This window comes from Formica exsecta, unplaced genomic scaffold (assembly GCF_003651465.1).
Source record: "Formica exsecta isolate Colony F162 unplaced genomic scaffold, ASM365146v1 scaffold500, whole genome shotgun sequence".
Taxonomy (NCBI): domain Eukaryota; kingdom Metazoa; phylum Arthropoda; class Insecta; order Hymenoptera; family Formicidae; genus Formica; species Formica exsecta.
The window spans coordinates 547,565-564,480 of NW_021852243.1; the positions used below are offsets into that span (position 1 = coordinate 547,565).

Consider the following 16,916-nt stretch of genomic DNA (forward strand, 5'->3'; position numbering starts at 1 on the left):
TATACATATTTCAATTTTTTAGCAAAACATACACGCTATAATAGCGAACGTGTTATTCGATTTTGTATATATATAAAATATTCTATTTTATATTTTCTAGGTGCAGACGATGTGCCGCCACCAAAACCCTCTCGACAACCGCAAAACACGACGGAGCAGTCGCAATTGTCCGCAGCGCCGGTGTCCACATACATCGTGGCGCAGAGTCCCGAGGTTCTCGCGCAGCTTCTCAAGGACAACCAAGCCAGAGGGGTATGTCCCTCCGTGTACACGACTCCCGCATCCCCCTTCAACACCCTGGCGGTGCAGTTTCAGGATGAGGATCAAATTCTGACTACCTCTCTCGTGTCTGATCTGCCCTTCTTCGATCCCGCGCTCTCCGAACCACCGTCCATCGTCACGCACGACACTACTCAATCGGGCGGCGACTCTACCCTGTCAGACACTAACCTAGATTCCCTTGATTCCTCCCTCGATAATACTCCTCTCATGTCGAGCCTGAGCCTTTCAGACACGGCAACGCAGACGCAGTCGCCCGCCGCCAACCGAAAGCAGCAGAAGGTTAAAGAGATGCAAAACTTGTATGCGGTTAGCTCGAAGGTGGTCGGTAGCGTCACGGGGGATCTGTACTCCCCCGTGCAGAAATTCGCCGTGTCCAGCGCGACGCCGCCGCCGCCATTCGCGGCCGCATCAGCCGCGGTCGCGGGCAACACCTGCGGCGAGATATACGGACCGGTCGCTAGTTTCACCCAGAGTTCGGCTATCGTTGGTAATCTCAGTCAGAGCGCTAGCATAGTAGGTGGTAATTACGGTGAGAATCCCGGGAACTTTGGTCCCAGTAGTTTGGGCAGCAGTGTTATGATACCGAATAGTAGTAGTCAGGCGCAATTCGTCACGCATGCCCAGCCGATTAATTATGGTAATTTCGCGCCTAATAATAATATAAACCAAGTATTTGGTGGTGGTGGCGGCGGTCAGTCTACGAATCCAAATGCGAGCGGCGTGCAGAGTGTTGGTAGTAGCGGTGGTGATGGTGGTAGTAGCGTTGTTGTTTATCCTCGTAATATTAGCTCGACGAATGTAACTGCTGGTTCGAACACGGAATGTTTGTACGGTCCGGTTCTCAAGTTTCGCGCGCAGAACGTCCAGCCTCAGACAGCCGCGACCGAATCGGCGAAGCCTGTCGGTGCGACAGGAAATAATTACGGTCAGGCTACAAGAAATAATCTGATAGCGCAGAATCTACAGTCGCAGCAGCCCATATATCCGCAGAACTATCCGCATCAGCAGATCTATTCTAATATTGCTCAGCCAGGACAGCAGGCTATGTATCTGCCACAAATGCAACACGTGCAAAATATTGCGCGGCAAAACGCTGTACCACAGGTTGTATCATATGCAGCGATACAACACACGAATCAGCAATCTCATCAGTTGAGTGGCGCTAATCCTATTTACACGGCCCATGCTACATCCGTGTCGGTGGTTCAAGCGCAGAAGGTACACGTACCGAATTATATCCATCAAGCGCAGCCATCAGCAGGGATCAGCGGTCAGTCAACAACCTGTCAAGCAACAAATCAGTCAGCAAATATTGGAATAATGCAAGCTTCCTCCGTTCCATCGCATTTTATCGTATCATCTTCCGTGACTCAACAGAATATCCATCCAATTTCATCTACGTATGTGGTGGAACAACCGAGTTCCCTTGGCCCGATAGATCACACTCAAGTGCACGCTATGCTTGTCGGCAATATAACGACGATGAATACGTGCGGTGTGCAACAAGTGGCGCAGCTAGGTCAATCTGTTAGCGGCGTTGCAAAGGCGGCAAATGTACCGCAAATGGCGACAGGCGTCGCCAAGATCACCACGTTCATGACACCGCAAAAACAAGACGAACAATTGACAAGCTCAACAGACGGCACTCTCTCCGGTTCTTTGATCTCTTCCGCTGTCAGTGACAGCACCATGTCATCTAGCAGCTCGATGACAGAGGAGGCACAACAAGATCAGGTTTGACTCCATGCCTCCTCTAGGAATGTGAAAAAAAAACGCATCTTCTATATTTACAACGTATTGTTTTGGTTTTTACCTGGTCTGTGCAACACTTCCGCAATATATTTCTACACTTCTTCAGTTATAATATATATGTATATGTAATATGCTTCTCTAGTAAAATATGTATGTATGGGACAAACAGGAATCTTCTATTTTGTTGCGATGCAATCGGAAAGATTTATTTCTAGCGGAAATCTTGACTCGCTATTCCAGTAGGCTAATAATTTTTGCATGAATGGATGTCACTGATGTCATTGCTACAGTAATCACTTAAACTGCATGTAGCGAACACGAATGCACTACTTCTGTTTTAAGTTTATTTTGCATCTCGAGAAATAAATGCATCTCTTTAATTTTTACTGTACATATTTGTATATTATCGAAAAAAAACAATTGTAACATAAATCTTGTTACAAAATATCCCAAATTAAATTATAATAATTTATGACAAATATATGAAGTAAGAACGAATTAAATTTCTCTAACACATTATCGTTTTTATCTTTTTAGAGGAATGCACAGTCGCAATTGTTCGACAATCTGACCGACAATTTTAACAGTGGTGTTGACGATGAACAAAAGTTATTAGAGCAACGGTTGTTGGAGCAGCAACGACAGTCTGAAGAGGATAGTCGCTGGCTCGCGAGAGAAGAGGTATGTTAAATTTCGCTTATATAAGTCTAGATGTTCGTTGTTAATTAAAGTTAGTTAAATTTTTCTTGAATTTCATTATATGACAGAAACGCTTATCGATTGCAACAAGTGGTGATGAAAGTGCTAGTCCCCCAGTTCCACGATCAGTTACTCAATCACCAAGCCATGAACCACATTCCACCAATACTGGTTCTCTTGGCTCAGACAAGGGTTCTGATAAAGTAATTGTAGTAAAGGTAAAACCGATACGGATATTTATCATTTTATTATTGATATACATAATCTGCATGTTTATTACAACATAAATCATTAATCGATTTTTTTATAGAAAATGGAGCCTACACCTACTGCAGATTTAGATAGAACTAATGATAAAGTATACGACTGTACAACAAGCGTCGTGCGTGCAGTTATGTCATTGTCACAAGGTGAGAATGTATAATGATCGATAATAACATGGCAGCTAAATTTGCAGCATAATATTGTAAAAAATTATATGCTTTACTTCATTATATTTGTTGTCACAAAAAAAATATATTGTAAATTGCAGGTGTTCAACAGAGCAAGGCTGATCAGTATTTAGAACTAGTACGTAGAGTAGGTATCGAATTAAGAGCATTACTGTCCTCTGTAGATGTTCTTGTAAAAATATTGCCAATATCCGCGCATCGCGAAGTGGAAATGGCGCATAAGGTATTAAGTAAAGATATGGCAGAACTCGTAACCGCTATGAAACTGGCGCAAAATTACAGTGCCACTACATTAGACGCCGAATATCGGAAGTAAGTATATTCCTTTTATTATTATCTGCAGATACAGATTATCGCATGAGAAATTAATTAATATTATGATTTTTCTCTTTCAGAGGAATGCTTTCTGCAGCCCATATCTTAGCAATGGACGCAAAGAACCTCTTAGATGTGATCGATTCCATCCGTATTCGTTATCCGTATGTGGATAATCAGATTTGCCAAAAGCAGAGCGATGTTGTTAACAGGACGCGAGAATCCACGCCCGAGAACCGTATTCGCTCAAGCCAGTCCGGCGAACAATTCTTAAGGAGAAGTCAGTCAAGTGAACGACAGGGAACGACCTTCAGACAAAGCCAAAGTGGTGACCTATTGCATAGAATGGGCCAGTCTATGGACCGATCTTCACCAGTAAGTTAAATAACTCAATTAAAACTATTATACATTTTTGAAATTATAATATAGACTTTGGAAAACAGTATTTTTAACAAATTTACTGTGTAATTGCGATGAGATATGTATATAAAAATAATGAAGTAAATACGATTTCAAAAATATGCTCTTGTTATTTAGGGAAGTCAATCCGATCTCAATTCCGGCAGCAGTTTAGAAAGAAGACATAATATAGTAACTAACAGTCTTGAACGCAATTCAACAGCAAGGAGACAAATGGCCACTAATAGTCTAGAAAGAAAGAGACCTTCATTGACATGTAACGCTGGGCCTATGAATAATTCCGTTAATTTGCCGCCTATGGTGCCAGTCGCTTGCAATTTAGTACAGACTGTTAATCCTGTCATACATCCAAGTCAGTCGGTTACAGCAGGCGTTAATCAACAGACGGTGTTTGCGACCAATAGTAAAGCCACAAGTGAAACTCCGATAAATGACAGCTAACAACGAGGTGTCTTGAATTGAAGTAAATGGTGTGAATGTGTGGCTTCCTCGTAAAAACATATGCGGATTATAATTTTTTTATATATCGATTCCAGGACTACTTCGGATTATTGCTTAGTATGTATATAAAGATGACATCCTCCTATCAAGTTACCCGTGTATTCATCTACACGAATATTTCAGCGATGGGAGAAATATAGTATTTGTGCTTTTTAGCTCTTTTTAACATTTAAAAATATGCAAGCATTTTATCTACGCGTACTTATAGATAGGACAGTATTCATTAGTTATAATAGGATTAGTTAGTAGAATAGTTTATAGTTTAATAGGGGATTTAAGTAACAACTATATAATGAAATCACAACTCCAAAGCTTTAGGATTATCACAACTATTTGTTATGCGATGACTGCATATATGAGGTGATGCAAAGTTATGTTTTGTTGCAAATAAAAAAACTAGGCAACCATTTATTAACACTAACATTATTAAATGAGGAAAAGACCTCGATTCATTCACTATTCGCATTTATTTAAAGCATTGCAAGTTATATTCGTGATTGAAAAATTTGTCGATTTTATTTGTGTCATCTCGTAATCAATTAGTAATGTATACATACATAAACGTATTATAGGGATGTGTATGTATATATTTATAAATATATATTTAAAAACGAACAATATCTTCTCTCTTCAACCAATATTGCGCGAGAATATAATTTCTTGTAGGCCATAATCTTATACAATGTTGTTTTTAATACAAGTTCGTAATTTCATAGTCTATTTCCTTCCTATAGGAATACTATGGGGAGTGATTATAATGTAAAAAGAGGGACTGAATGTTATTTCTATTAAATAATTATTTAATGATTCATACCAATTTGCGACATTTATATATACGAAATGTTTTATAAAAGGCAAAAACCATTTTTCAGCGACAAGTCAGTTCCTATGAGATATTTTTAGGAAGTTACATCTTTGCATATAAAAATACCATTAATAGTTCATCAATGCAGTTTGCGGCGGCACTATGTGCATATATATGTACGATGTATTTACAAAATCCGAATACTTTATGGGTATAAAAAAAGTATTATATTTGTGCGCATATCTTTATTGTGTTCCTGGGGAACTCAATCTCATCTGCAAGGAATCTTAATATTCTGAAACATAATAATCATTGTATTGTTACATTTTACTCACGTATTGTTACAATTGGCATGGATGTGAAATATTCATAAAAAAGTTTGTGAATTTTGTATCTTAAATGGTATGTGGCTTTTAAAGTTTATGTGCCAAGACGTGCTTATACGCTCGTAAGAGAAAGAATATAACGTTTGTGTGTTGTATATTTCTTGATAAAGGAGTTGCTTCCCAGGAACTCATAATGAATATTTATAATTACTGATGGCACTTTCCTGTATTGCGAAAACATAACAAACTGCTTTAATTTATATTGAAAGCATGTATAACTGATATTCATTATACTTGGAAGTAGAACTAATGTTAATTAAATCGCCAATTTGATCAACTACATACAGAGCAATGATATATACACATTTTTTTTACAGGAGCCTTTTTTATCACTTTTCTTGCAAATATTAGAATTGTTTATTGTTATGACAATTAGTCTTTTACTCTCAAAATGCAGTATCATATAAGTCTTAAATATCTTTTTAAATAGATATCGTATCAAAGTATTTGATATTAAGATTTTTGTAGAAATTGCATTTTACAAAAATCGATAAATTCCATTTTCTATAATTTTTATTTTATATAAAATTTTTTTTATAATTTTTTTGTACTTTTCTAAGATTTCTTTCATTGTCATTCATAAGTAAATTTATTCTATATTTCATGTATCATATATTTATATAAGTTTTATTATATTTAACTCATGACGAGATTATATCTTATTATATTTAATTATAATTACTAATAACGTTACATAATGAACGAAAATTTTGATTTAGCAAAATTTTTCTATAATAAAGTGGCGATTTTACAGTCAATGGGATAATATATAAGAGTTATTTGATCACTGAAATTAATAATCGTTATCTAATATTACATTCTCATTACATTATGGTCTTTTGATGAGATACAATATATACCGCCGATAATGTCTGTTATATTAATGAAACAAAGGATGATAAAAATAAATCATATGTAATCTCATTTCATCTTAAAAATATTTATAAATTGTGTAAATGTAACTACATGTATCACACATGATCACAAGCAAAATAAACTGCGCGTATGATTTTAACATTATAGACAATTCAAAAGAATATTGCCCTGACATTAATATAATTTATAATTAATCAGTAACATGTGTATCAATATTTATTGCATGACAATTTAATACATACCCCACGAATATAATTACTACAACATTTCACTTGCCATGTTTTGATCCATAATACTTTAATCCATTTTTTGTTGAACATCTAGCATATTTTGTTAAAAGTGCATTAACATTCATTGTACCTTTTGTAAAACGGCTAAAAAAAGTTATTATATAAGATTCAAGATATATATAATGAGAAGATATATATTTTTTTTTGCTTACATGATATAAGGTGTTATCTCTTCAACAGTCCATTTAGCCTTAATTTGGAAAAGTTCATTAAGTCTATCATGGATATTGTTGGGTAAATCTGCCTCTGGGCAAGATACAATCTCCCTCTGATTTTTTGAGGTGCTATACATTACAAGAGCAGATCCACATAAATACTCCTCTTTCGGATACATCTCTAGAAAAAGATAAATGAGAAATTCCAAGTTTAAGACAGAAAAGATTTTACAACATGATCCCGAGTTTACTAATTACATACTTTCAGGGGTACCAATGTTCCATGTTTCCATAAATTCTTTGTACTCTGTGACAGGAGAAGCAGCAAGAAGAATTTTTGCTATCGTTGCACAACATTTTCTTTCATCATATCTGTAAAATTGCATCTTTAGAAAATATAAATTCTTTTTCATCAAATTTGTTCATTAATTGCTACAAAATATATTGGCTTGGTGCAAAAGCTCGTCTCATTTTTTTTTACTAAAAATAAAAAATGTGACAAACTTTTGCACCAATCCAATATTAATGATGTACCTACTTGTATAATGGACTATTATCACTTTTTGTCTTTGTGCTTATTTCTGTATATTTTTTGAATATAACATTAAATACTGGCTCATAAATAAGCTCCTTTAGACATTCGAATGTATCTTCTTTATTTACTTCATCTAATTCCCAAGTCTGTTCTCCGAAATAATCCAACATAAAATTCAGACTTCTTGCTTCTATATCAAATGATATAAGACGCAAATAGCCTTACAGAACAAAAGTTTTAATATGATTTGTAAAAATAAAAAAATGATCTAATATAACAGAAGTTAGAATAATTACCATCTATGTCAGCTATTAAGAAATCCGCTAAAGCCTGTTTCAATTCACAATCACTGGTTTGTAACTCACTTTGTAATCTCTCCCAACTGTATAATGTCCTTCTATCTATCATAGATTCATTTTCCAAACCATTAAAAGATGACGAGTTAAGAAGAATGGACAAATTTGCCAAATTAGGTTTGGTTTCTTTCACCTTAAAGAAAATTAGAATTTTAAATTTATTATGCAATTCAACATCTTATTCAGATATCATTTAATGCTACAAGTACCTCATAGTACGAGGTAAATATCTTCTTTATATTTCGTCTCTCTACAGTTCTTTCGGTTACTTCTTCTGCACTTGTTGCCTTGCTCAGCTTCAAGTTTGGTATCAACAACCATGAATTGGATATCTCTGCCTCTTTGATTTCATAGGTCCGAGTTTCTGTGCACAATATAGCGTCATCATGCTTGTTACCACGGAATGATACTCTATCATCAGAAAATCAACTATAATCATCATTTTACTCTGCAGAATAAAGATTATATTGTTAGCGTTCAAACAGGATCATTCAAGAATCTACTTTGCAAAACCTGTGAATAATAATGTATTGTAAAGGACACATACGTGTCTCCTTCATTTAATGCTTCCCATATATGCTTGTCCACCTCCAATAATATTAAGTCATCAATTTTATGATCTTGCATAGGATAAAGGCATTGTGTCGTAGAATTTAAATCGGATTCTTTAATTGTAGCTAGCTCTAAAATCTGACGCACATCCTCCTCTGTGCGAACGTCTTTCCTTAATATGAAAAAAGGAAACGAAATTATGCAGAGAACAATATTACAACATTAAATATAAAGATAATTTAATTTAATTAGCAATTTAATTAGCCATTTTTTTGGACTTACTTTTCATTAACAGATTCCATTAATAGATCACTTTAGATAGCCTTCACTAAACTTATATTTATTTTCCTCACTTCTTTTTTTCTCTAGTATCTCGTCGATGATCACAGTGATTTTGAAAGACGTATGCGATATGCTTCGAAATATTTTCCCGCCAAATTTACAGATTAGCAAGATTAGGCCGGCGTCCCATTGAATGGAAATTCATAGCGGAACGAAACGCGCGGAACCAGAGTGACCAATCACAGCCATTCCGTTTTCTTTCCTTCGCTTTTTCTGTACAATCGAGCGGAATACGCGAAAACGGATCATGAGGAATGATATAAAATTAGATTTTTTATGTTATTTACAATACTTATAATAGTTGGAATAGTATTTTAATACAAATACAATAATATATATAATAAACTAATGAACAATAGAATTTGTTTTTGTCTAACATATTTTTAACGTAAATATAAAACTATTTCACGATTGGCTGAAACTTGATTCCGCTGCCGCATTTACCGCTTAATGGGATATAAGCCTAAGGCCGTAAAGCGAATCAACCAGTCACAGTCGAACATTCTTATTACGTTTTAGAATGCTTGATTGTAATTGGTCAATTTGATTACAGCCTTACAATTACGAATAAAACTTTTTCACGTGCAATGGCCTTTATGCTATGCGTATGTAGTAATGTCAATTTGTGTGCGATTGCGATAGCCCTTATGATGATACTCGAATCGATCAGAAGTCTGTAGATATATAACGATATTCCTCTCTCGGACAAACGGCGTAAAAGTCGATATCGCATTGTTGCAAACGAGTCGATCCGGGCATCGTTACTTTCGACGCGAGGAATTGAACTTCGATAACTGCAGAATAATTCATCGACAGAGGTACGAGGTGAGATAGATATATCGGAGCGTGTGCTCGCGGTAAATTTGTCGTGTATCGTGTATCCGCGACTGGCGGGTGACGATTAGACGCGTTCATGAGCGTTCATTACGACAAGATGCGTCTTCTTCTGGAGTTGTATTTTCAATTATGCAACGAGATACCTCCATTTTGACGGGATATGTAATATGTGACGTTATTTGTAATAGGGTAGCACGCGTATTCACGGGAAATGCTGTAGATGCGATCCTTGTGATAGATAAACAACATACATGCCGACGCCGGTGATCGCGCGTTAATCGGAACGTTTAACGAAACGTCATGGAGAATAACAAGCAGCAATCAACATTGTCGAATGGCTCGACGAAAGTGAGCAGCGCGTCCGACGATGGCAAAAACGACTTACAAATGGTACTGGCGAAAATGATGGAGGAGAAGCATACCTATACGTATAAGAAACTGGTAGTGCCGCCATCGATGAGAAGCATTTACTGGAAATTCTTCGGCTTTCCAGCCACGGATGACGGCGACATTCTCACCAAGGTAAAAATCGTCTGTATACTGTGCAAGACGCAGATCGCCTATAATCGTAACACCAGCAATCTCCGTATGCATCTGCAAAATAAGCATGCCCAGGAACTACTGGAACTGGAATCATCGAATCCTCCATCCAGGCAAATTATATCCCAGGAGAACAAGGAGCGCAAAGCTCAAAAGAGACTGTTGAAAGCAGGCTTGAGCCCGACGAAATATATTTATACCACTAATGCAGATGGTACTGTCCAAATAGACGGTGATATACAATTCGTTACAGATCCTAACATAAGTCTGTCGAATATGGAGGATGACATTACCATTGGTCAACCACTGAGAGTAATGATCAAGAGTGGATCTGGTATTAATGGCAGCAGTCAAAATGTGGCATTTCTCATGTCGGAGGAAAATGTGACAAATCAATCGGTAGATGTAAAAACTGTATCAGATGCTATAGCGGAATTTATCGTAATGGATCTGCAATTGCCAGATATTGTAGAAGGTCGCGGATTTCAAAGATTGGTAGCCACTTTGCGCTCGCCTTGCGAGATTCCTAGTAAAAACAAACTAGAGGAGGAAATAATACCAAGAATATATGATACTTTTCGAGAATCAGTGGCTGCTTCATTATCCTGCATTGCTTCAGAGCTAGCATTGACAATAGAAGAATGGAAATCAAACAACGATGAGCATTTTGTTACCGTATCAATTTATTATCAAAATGCTGGAGAGGTTACTTTGGAGTGTAAAGTTTTAAGCACTCTTCATGCACCATTAGATTGGGAGGAATCCCATTGGGGTAGTACTATTGATTCTTTATTACTCGAGTGGGATCTCAAAGTGGAGAAAATAACAGCAGTGGTTGTCAGTACTTCTAGAACAGAATTACTTATGGCATTAAGTAACCGTGGCTTGACTTTAGTGCCATGCTTGCTTCACACTTTACAGGTGTGTGCGCAAGCTTGTTTTGAGAATCCTGAAGTAGCTCACATACTATCAAAATGCAGATCAGTCATTGGAGCTATCATAAGTCATCCAGCTGCGTCTGCAACATTAATTATGCAAGAGCAATTATTAGAGGTACATTATCTTTTAGGCAAATTAAATTATTATTAATTACCCTTGTTATAAATTAAGATCGTCTTTAAAATATTTTCTCTAGTACATAAATATGATTCAACATGTATATGAGAATGATTAAAGTAATATTTTATAAGTGTTTTATATAATAGCTGTATGTTTTATTGCAGTTGGAAGAAAATGCTATGTTGTTAGATTATCCAGTTGTATGGATATCAACATATAGCATGCTGGAGCAAATGGTAATGCGTCGTAACATAGTCATATCTATATTAGAAAATATGGAAGGAATAGATCAAGAGATGTTTGAAATCACTAATGAACAATGGAAAATTATGGAAGATCTAGTGGGTGTTCTTGAACCATTCAAAGTTACTATTATGACATTAAGTGAAGAAAAAATGCCTCTGATATCATTATTAAAGCCATTATTATGGCAACTTGTATCTTCGCATCTGAAAGTTAAAGAGTCTGACAGTGATATTGCTAAAACATTTAAAGAATCCTTGTCAGATATGTTATGTGAACGATACGCGGATTACAATGTCACATTGCTCTTACAAATCGCAACTACTTTAGATCCTAGGTATAATAGTATGGAAATCACTTTTTAAATGTTTTGAATATGTTAAGAATGCCATATATTGATAAGACTTTTACTTTCTGTTACACAGATTTAAATCATTACCGTACGTTACCGAAGAGGATAAAAGTGTAGTTAGTTCTCCCATAAAAGAAATGCTGACGAAATTGATTCAGGAAGAATCCGGGGATAATATCTCCATAAAGACTGAAGATGAAACAGTACAAAGTAAAAAAACTAGAGTATCAGGTATACTTTGACGATAATTATATATAACGCGTCTCCGACTAGAAAGAAAATTACGTGAAATAAGTATCTTAAATCGACATTTAATCGCAGGTATGGAACTTTTACTTGGGGGTCTGTGCGCTACCAAGACTGGAATGCCTGCAGAGGAAAAAGCGGATCTCGAGGTTGTTCAATATCAATCGGAATCCATTGCTCCGCTCGATCATTGTCCCTTACAATGGTGGTCTAAAGTGTCCGCGAAATGTCCCAACTTGGCAAAACTGGCAAGTAGATATCATTGTGTGCCCGCCTGTTGCGCACCACCTACACGTATTCCGGCAGATATACAGATACAATACGATACAAAGCGAGCGGCTTTACCACCTCACCTGATCGATAAACTGCTTTTTTTGCATGGTAATCATACCATGCAAGTGTGAAAAGGATTTCTAAACTGAGGGGATAAAAATATCTGAGAAATACCTCACTGGTAAAGATAAGATATTTTCGTAATATACATGTCGAATGCAACATAATGTAAGTCTAAAGTAATATGCACGCTGATAAATTCGTGTACAAGTGTACAATATATACATTATATATTATAAGTATCTAAAATACATCAACCAAGAACTTTGTTTTCGCTCGTATTGAATATACGACATTCCTTCGATTTGATATAAAAATGATCGATTATTATCAAGATAGATTTCTAAACGCACAATGCCAGATACAGTAGTATAATGTGATTTCTTTAATTCCGCAAAAGTTAGAGTGAAGAAAATAAAAAAATAAAATATAGAAAAGAGTGAAAGATTGTACAAATTATTTTGATATATAAAAATTCTAGGATAGAATACTCTGAAAACAAAATATTAATGATATTATATCCCAGCTCATGTAATTCGCATAATGAAATGCAGAATTCGCAGAATTGCGCGAGCTGTGATATAATATCCTTTATATTTTCTTTTCAGAATATTCTTTTCTAGAATTTTTATATATCAAAATAATTCGCTTTTCACTCTCTTCTATATTTTACCATCCTTATTATTGGGTTTTATTTTCTTCACTATTATGCGGAGTTATAACTGTATTTTAATAAAGATATAACTGTTCTGTTTTATTGAAACTAATCTATTCTAGTATTTCGCGACTGTATATCATGAAATTGAGAAGTAAATGCTAAAATAATCATGCAGACTTTGTAACTAATTTTAAAAATTGTTAAAAATTATATATGGTAGGTTCAAGAGATATATATCCAATTATCACATTTATATCGTTAATGGATCATTTGATGAATTTTTTGTTAATATACGAATCCAATAGAACGCTTGATTATATAGTTTTATCTTTATAAGATTTTAAATCTCAATCCCATAACACACATTGAATACTGAATTAATTTTGCATGTCTTGCCGCCTATGTTGAAAACTTTTGCTATTAAAAGTATGTAATATGATTGAATTATTTGTATCATTATGCATAGAGCATTTTAGCTGCTAGAATTCGAATTCTCTTTTATGTCAAGTATTAATTGAATATAAACGGGTATTTGTTTATTTTAATATAATTAGGCAATCGAATATTGAGAAACTATATTGAATACTATTTAATTAAATAGACCAAATCTTTTTTCAGCTAATCTTTAGCTATTTTTAGCTTTATCTATTTTGTTCATTCCGCATCTGAAAATATTAAATAAGAGAGGCCCAATATCATTAAAAATTAAATAAGAGTAAAAATGACATACAATTTCCATAATTTGTACCCACTAATTACAGATTACCATTCTTTAATGAAAGATATATAATAATATATCAGAACATATATGTAATTATCGATTATTAAATTCCAAAATATTCGGATATTATCAGCAATTTTTAGTACCCAGGTAATATCGAAGAAATCGGGTAATACTTGGATATTGTCTGTGAATTTGAGTAACAGCGTACTTTAGGTACCTTATCCAGATGTAGAGATAATTTGATTTATACTGACAGCACTAGTGCATTTATCTCACTGATGACAGTATTCAATGTGCTAATATTATTTAGAAATTTAAAAGTATTATGATTTATTTGTTGCAAATATAATATAACTAATTTATGTTAACAGTTTAACAGAAATTACAATGAGAGACATTCAATGTGTTATTTCTAAAAGTGGATTATTGCCTTGAATATAAGAATACAGTTAATTGGTTGTAATTTGATTTGACTCAATTTGCACTATGTATTAAATATGATTAGTATATTATTATACAATTTGTAAAAACCAATAATATTTACTGTAATATTTCCTATAAGCATACTTTCTCATTTACACAAGCATCATATGTCATTAGAATTATTTGTTTGCAATTATATTATGCACATGTAAAACAATTTTATAAATTTATTATGAATTTATTATAAATTTATGCTATCACAATTTATATTAAGAAAAAAGAAGTATGCGTTTAGAGGATATAAACTCTTTTAAAGTTTTATATTGATACAAATTTGGTATTGGTACACAACAATAAACAAATAAGTTTCATATCTTTCTCTCTCTCTCTCATAATAAATTTATATTTTTTCTTATTTTCTTAAATTAATTTTCTTAAAAGGTAATTGGACATTCTTATTAACAAGAAATTGTACATTTCGGGATGTTATATAGAGATCATAAGTATTAAAAAGTTCTACAAGTGATTCAAACTTGGTATTGAGATCTTATATGGTTAAACAAATGGATATATATATATATATATATATATGCACACACATACACATTAGAAAATAGCAATGTAAAAATCAGTATAGGGAATATCTCTCACAGAATAATGACATATTTACTTTTCATTAATGTGTATATAGATATAATTATTTTTCAATAATATATAAAATTGTCCTTTTCTCGTGATTTTAAAGATAAAAAAGAATGTATAAAGACACTTTATAATAGAAATTTTTTACATAGTATATATAAAAATGTAAATATAATTGTATATGTATAATACACGAATGTAATTTAGATATATTTTGACATATATGAATTGCGTGCCAATTTCATTGTTTTATCTATGTAATGTAATTATATAAATTTATATAAATACAAAGGTACTGCACAAGTAGCTTAAAATTAATGTAATGTAAATTTTAAATATAAACAGATGTATTCTTACATTTATATTACTAGGATTGCACACACTTTATAATCTCTTTGTATATCATTCAAATTTTTATTTTAGTTATGGTATACTCAATTGTTTTTGTACCCAGACAGAGCCTTTGTAAAATCTTGGATCACCAATTCTCAAAGAGGCTCTCTTATAGAAATAATAATACAACACTGCAACTTTATATAAAACTTTAAATCATAATATCTTTATCAAAGAGAGATATTCTTTCAAGTTTTCTGATGTTTTACCTGTCCTGTGTATAGAATAAAGAATATGAAATCCTTTTGTCCAATAATGTTTTAATGGTGCTGACCAATGTATAGTAATATGCCATGTATGCAAACTTATTGATAATATCATATATATTATACACAATATCAATGTCATACGGAATCTTGTATATAATAGCTGTATCAAACCTGCCTGAAAGATAATTTCAGATGTGCTTTACATGTTTTTGTTAAATACATTTCTTTTGTAGTATAAAACTAGAAACTCTTTATGGATATAATATATATATATATATATGAAAAAACTGCTATTATGGTTCTCACCTGGAAAATATAGGTAGAAAAGAAGTTCACCAAGAGAAGGGTGAGGGCTGCAATAAGGCAAAAATCTTGGATCCTAAAGAAAAAAATAGTACAATGATCAAACAAAATTCTGATAATAATATGATAATAAAAATGTAGTAAAAATTATTACATACACATAAAGTACCAACAAATCTGTCGGATGCTGTCTGGCAAAGCTTGCGAATGAATTTACACAAATATCAAAAAACAATATAACATATTGCAAGATCGCAATCGCCATATATTGTCTCGTATTTAAGGAACTCATTTATCACTTATGTAGAAAGTATCGTAGAATGTGAAAATTAAAATTAGACATGTATACGCATCTGTGATTTTTAGATTTTGTTGCATCTTTCAAACGGTTGCTAAGCAACAATCTTGGCCTCCTGGACTGTTCCGATTCCCCACCCGGGTGCATCCGATATTATAGTATACGTGACATATACTATAATATCGGGTGCACCCGAGTGGGGAATCGGAACACAGCATACAGCATATTATGTGCCCGAGTGGAGAATCGGAACCATAGACATAGTATATCTAGACCGAGCGTTTGCCTTTATTTAAGGAGTGGGGGCCGATCCCACGTAGAAAAGGACATACTCTGTTTCGTGCCCCTTGCGTTCTCTCTCGCTCGCACAGAGCATAGCGCTCTCTTTCGTCATGCTACGTGCGAGCGAGAGAGAACGCAAGGGGCACGAAACAGAGTATGTCCTTTTCTACGTGGGCATCGGCCACCACTCCTCCCGCACTCCTCAACACTCGGTCTAGATATACTATGTCTATGATCGGAACATAGCCTTTCATGTTTAAAGTTCCGACTGACAACGTGTCGGGTTCGGACGTGTTTTTGCGTACTGCGTATGTCCTTTGTCTGGACCTTTTTTTGGACTCCCTCCTCTCTTAGAGGAGTTTTGCTTATATTCTACAAACCCATAAGAAACAATGGTGTATGGGCGACTAATGCCCAACCAGCCATAAAAGAAAGAAGAAGAAGAAGCCTTTCATGTTTTTAGTTCCGACTGATAACGTGTCGGGTTCGGACGTTTTTGCGTGCTGCGTATGTCCTTTGTCTGGACCTTTTTTTGGACTCCCTCCTCTCTTAGAGGAGTTTTGCTTATATTCTACAAACCCATAAGAAACAATGGCCGCGTTCAGCAGAGAAAACTGCTTAGTAGCAATCGAATGTGATTGGTTCTTACTTTTAGA

The 16,916-nt window shown here is 34.4% G+C and overlaps 4 protein-coding genes across 12 annotated transcripts in view; 2 read left to right on the forward strand and 2 right to left on the reverse strand.

The window, feature by feature from the left end:
* The window catches only part of LOC115241532 (focal adhesion kinase 1), a 62,163-nt gene extending 55,536 nt beyond the window's left edge, over positions 1–6,627 (forward strand). For 3 of the 5 annotated variants that reach the window (XM_029817306.1, XM_029817302.1, XM_029817305.1), the window contains 7 exons: positions 101–2,016; positions 2,572–2,715; positions 2,802–2,951; positions 3,044–3,143; positions 3,266–3,497; positions 3,581–3,875; positions 4,038–6,627. In XM_029817306.1, the coding sequence (XP_029673166.1) occupies positions 101–2,016; positions 2,572–2,715; positions 2,802–2,951; positions 3,044–3,143; positions 3,266–3,497; positions 3,581–3,875; positions 4,038–4,361 (3,161 nt within the window). In that variant the 3' untranslated portion in view covers positions 4,362–6,627. The remainder of the gene's footprint in view (positions 1–100; positions 2,017–2,571; positions 2,716–2,801; positions 2,952–3,043; positions 3,144–3,265; positions 3,498–3,580; positions 3,876–4,037) is intronic. The other 2 variants (XM_029817303.1, XM_029817304.1) reach the window with 2 other exon arrangements.
* Positions 5,383–8,809, reverse strand: LOC115241534 (sister chromatid cohesion protein DCC1). Of its 2 annotated transcripts, none has more exons than XM_029817308.1 (9): positions 8,659–8,809; positions 8,372–8,548; positions 8,034–8,235; positions 7,765–7,957; positions 7,472–7,658; positions 7,196–7,305; positions 6,931–7,114; positions 6,731–6,862; positions 5,383–5,521 (listed from the first exon to the last, which is right to left on the reverse strand). In XM_029817308.1, exons 1-8 carry the CDS (start codon positions 8,676–8,678, stop codon positions 6,757–6,759), a joined length of 1,179 nt encoding a protein of 392 aa, XP_029673168.1. In that variant the 5' UTR covers positions 8,679–8,809; the 3' UTR covers positions 5,383–5,521; positions 6,731–6,756. The 2 variants fall into 2 exon arrangements, with proteins under 2 accessions (XP_029673168.1, XP_029673167.1); XM_029817307.1 differs by having other exon boundaries at positions 7,472–7,688.
* Positions 8,810–9,346: 537 nt separating this feature from the next.
* LOC115241581 (zinc finger BED domain-containing protein 1) lies at positions 9,347–13,696 on the forward strand. 3 transcript variants are annotated; one of them, XM_029817387.1, is made up of 5 exons: positions 9,347–9,543; positions 9,744–11,148; positions 11,319–11,734; positions 11,823–11,980; positions 12,071–12,399. In XM_029817387.1, exons 2-5 carry the CDS (start codon positions 9,856–9,858, stop codon positions 12,397–12,399), a joined length of 2,196 nt encoding a protein of 731 aa, XP_029673247.1. In that variant the 5' UTR covers positions 9,347–9,543; positions 9,744–9,855. The 3 variants fall into 3 exon arrangements, with proteins under 3 accessions (XP_029673247.1, XP_029673248.1, XP_029673246.1); XM_029817388.1 differs by having other exon boundaries at positions 9,347–9,536; XM_029817386.1 differs by lacking the exon at positions 9,347–9,543 and having other exon boundaries at positions 9,554–11,148; positions 12,071–13,696.
* On the reverse strand, positions 10,986–16,283 carry LOC115241582 (transmembrane protein 138). 2 transcript variants are annotated; one of them, XM_029817390.1, is made up of 4 exons: positions 15,839–16,283; positions 15,684–15,756; positions 15,378–15,552; positions 10,986–11,113 (listed from the first exon to the last, which is right to left on the reverse strand). In XM_029817390.1, exons 1-4 carry the CDS (start codon positions 15,970–15,972, stop codon positions 11,100–11,102), a joined length of 396 nt encoding a protein of 131 aa, XP_029673250.1. In that variant the 5' UTR covers positions 15,973–16,283; the 3' UTR covers positions 10,986–11,099. The 2 variants fall into 2 exon arrangements, with proteins under 2 accessions (XP_029673250.1, XP_029673249.1); XM_029817389.1 differs by lacking the exon at positions 10,986–11,113 and adding an exon at positions 14,205–15,305 and having other exon boundaries at positions 15,839–16,281.
* Positions 16,284–16,916: the final 633 nt, after the last annotated feature.

What these genes read in the sequence shown, in the direction of transcription:
- LOC115241581 (XM_029817387.1), top strand. Translation starts at nt 9,856, where the DNA reads ATGGAGAATAACAAGCAGCAATCAACATTGTCGAATGGCTCGACGAAA. An exon ending in TGCAAGAGCAATTATTAGAG is followed by an intron (nt 11,149 to 11,318) that starts GTACATTATCTT and finishes GTTTTATTGCAG; the next exon opens with TTGGAAGAAAATGCTATGTT. An exon ending in TAAAAAAACTAGAGTATCAG is followed by an intron (nt 11,981 to 12,070) that starts GTATACTTTGAC and finishes ATTTAATCGCAG; the next exon opens with GTATGGAACTTTTACTTGGG.
- LOC115241582 (XM_029817389.1), bottom strand. Translation starts at nt 15,972, where the DNA reads ATGAGTTCCTTAAATACGAGACAATATATGGCGATTGCGATCTTGCAA. An exon ending in GATTTGTTGGTACTTTATGT is followed by an intron (nt 15,757 to 15,838) that starts GTATGTAATAAT and finishes TTTTTTCTTTAG; the next exon opens with GATCCAAGATTTTTGCCTTA. An exon ending in TTATTCTATACACAGGACAG is followed by an intron (nt 15,306 to 15,377) that starts GTAAAACATCAG and finishes TTTTATATAAAG; the next exon opens with TTGCAGTGTTGTATTATTAT.
- LOC115241534 (XM_029817307.1), bottom strand. Translation starts at nt 8,678, where the DNA reads ATGGAATCTGTTAATGAAAA. An exon ending in TATTTACCTCGTACTATGAG is followed by an intron (nt 7,958 to 8,033) that starts GTACTTGTAGCA and finishes ATTTTCTTTAAG; the next exon opens with GTGAAAGAAACCAAACCTAA. An exon ending in GATAATAGTCCATTATACAA is followed by an intron (nt 7,306 to 7,471) that starts GTAGGTACATCA and finishes GCAATTTTACAG; the next exon opens with ATATGATGAAAGAAAATGTT.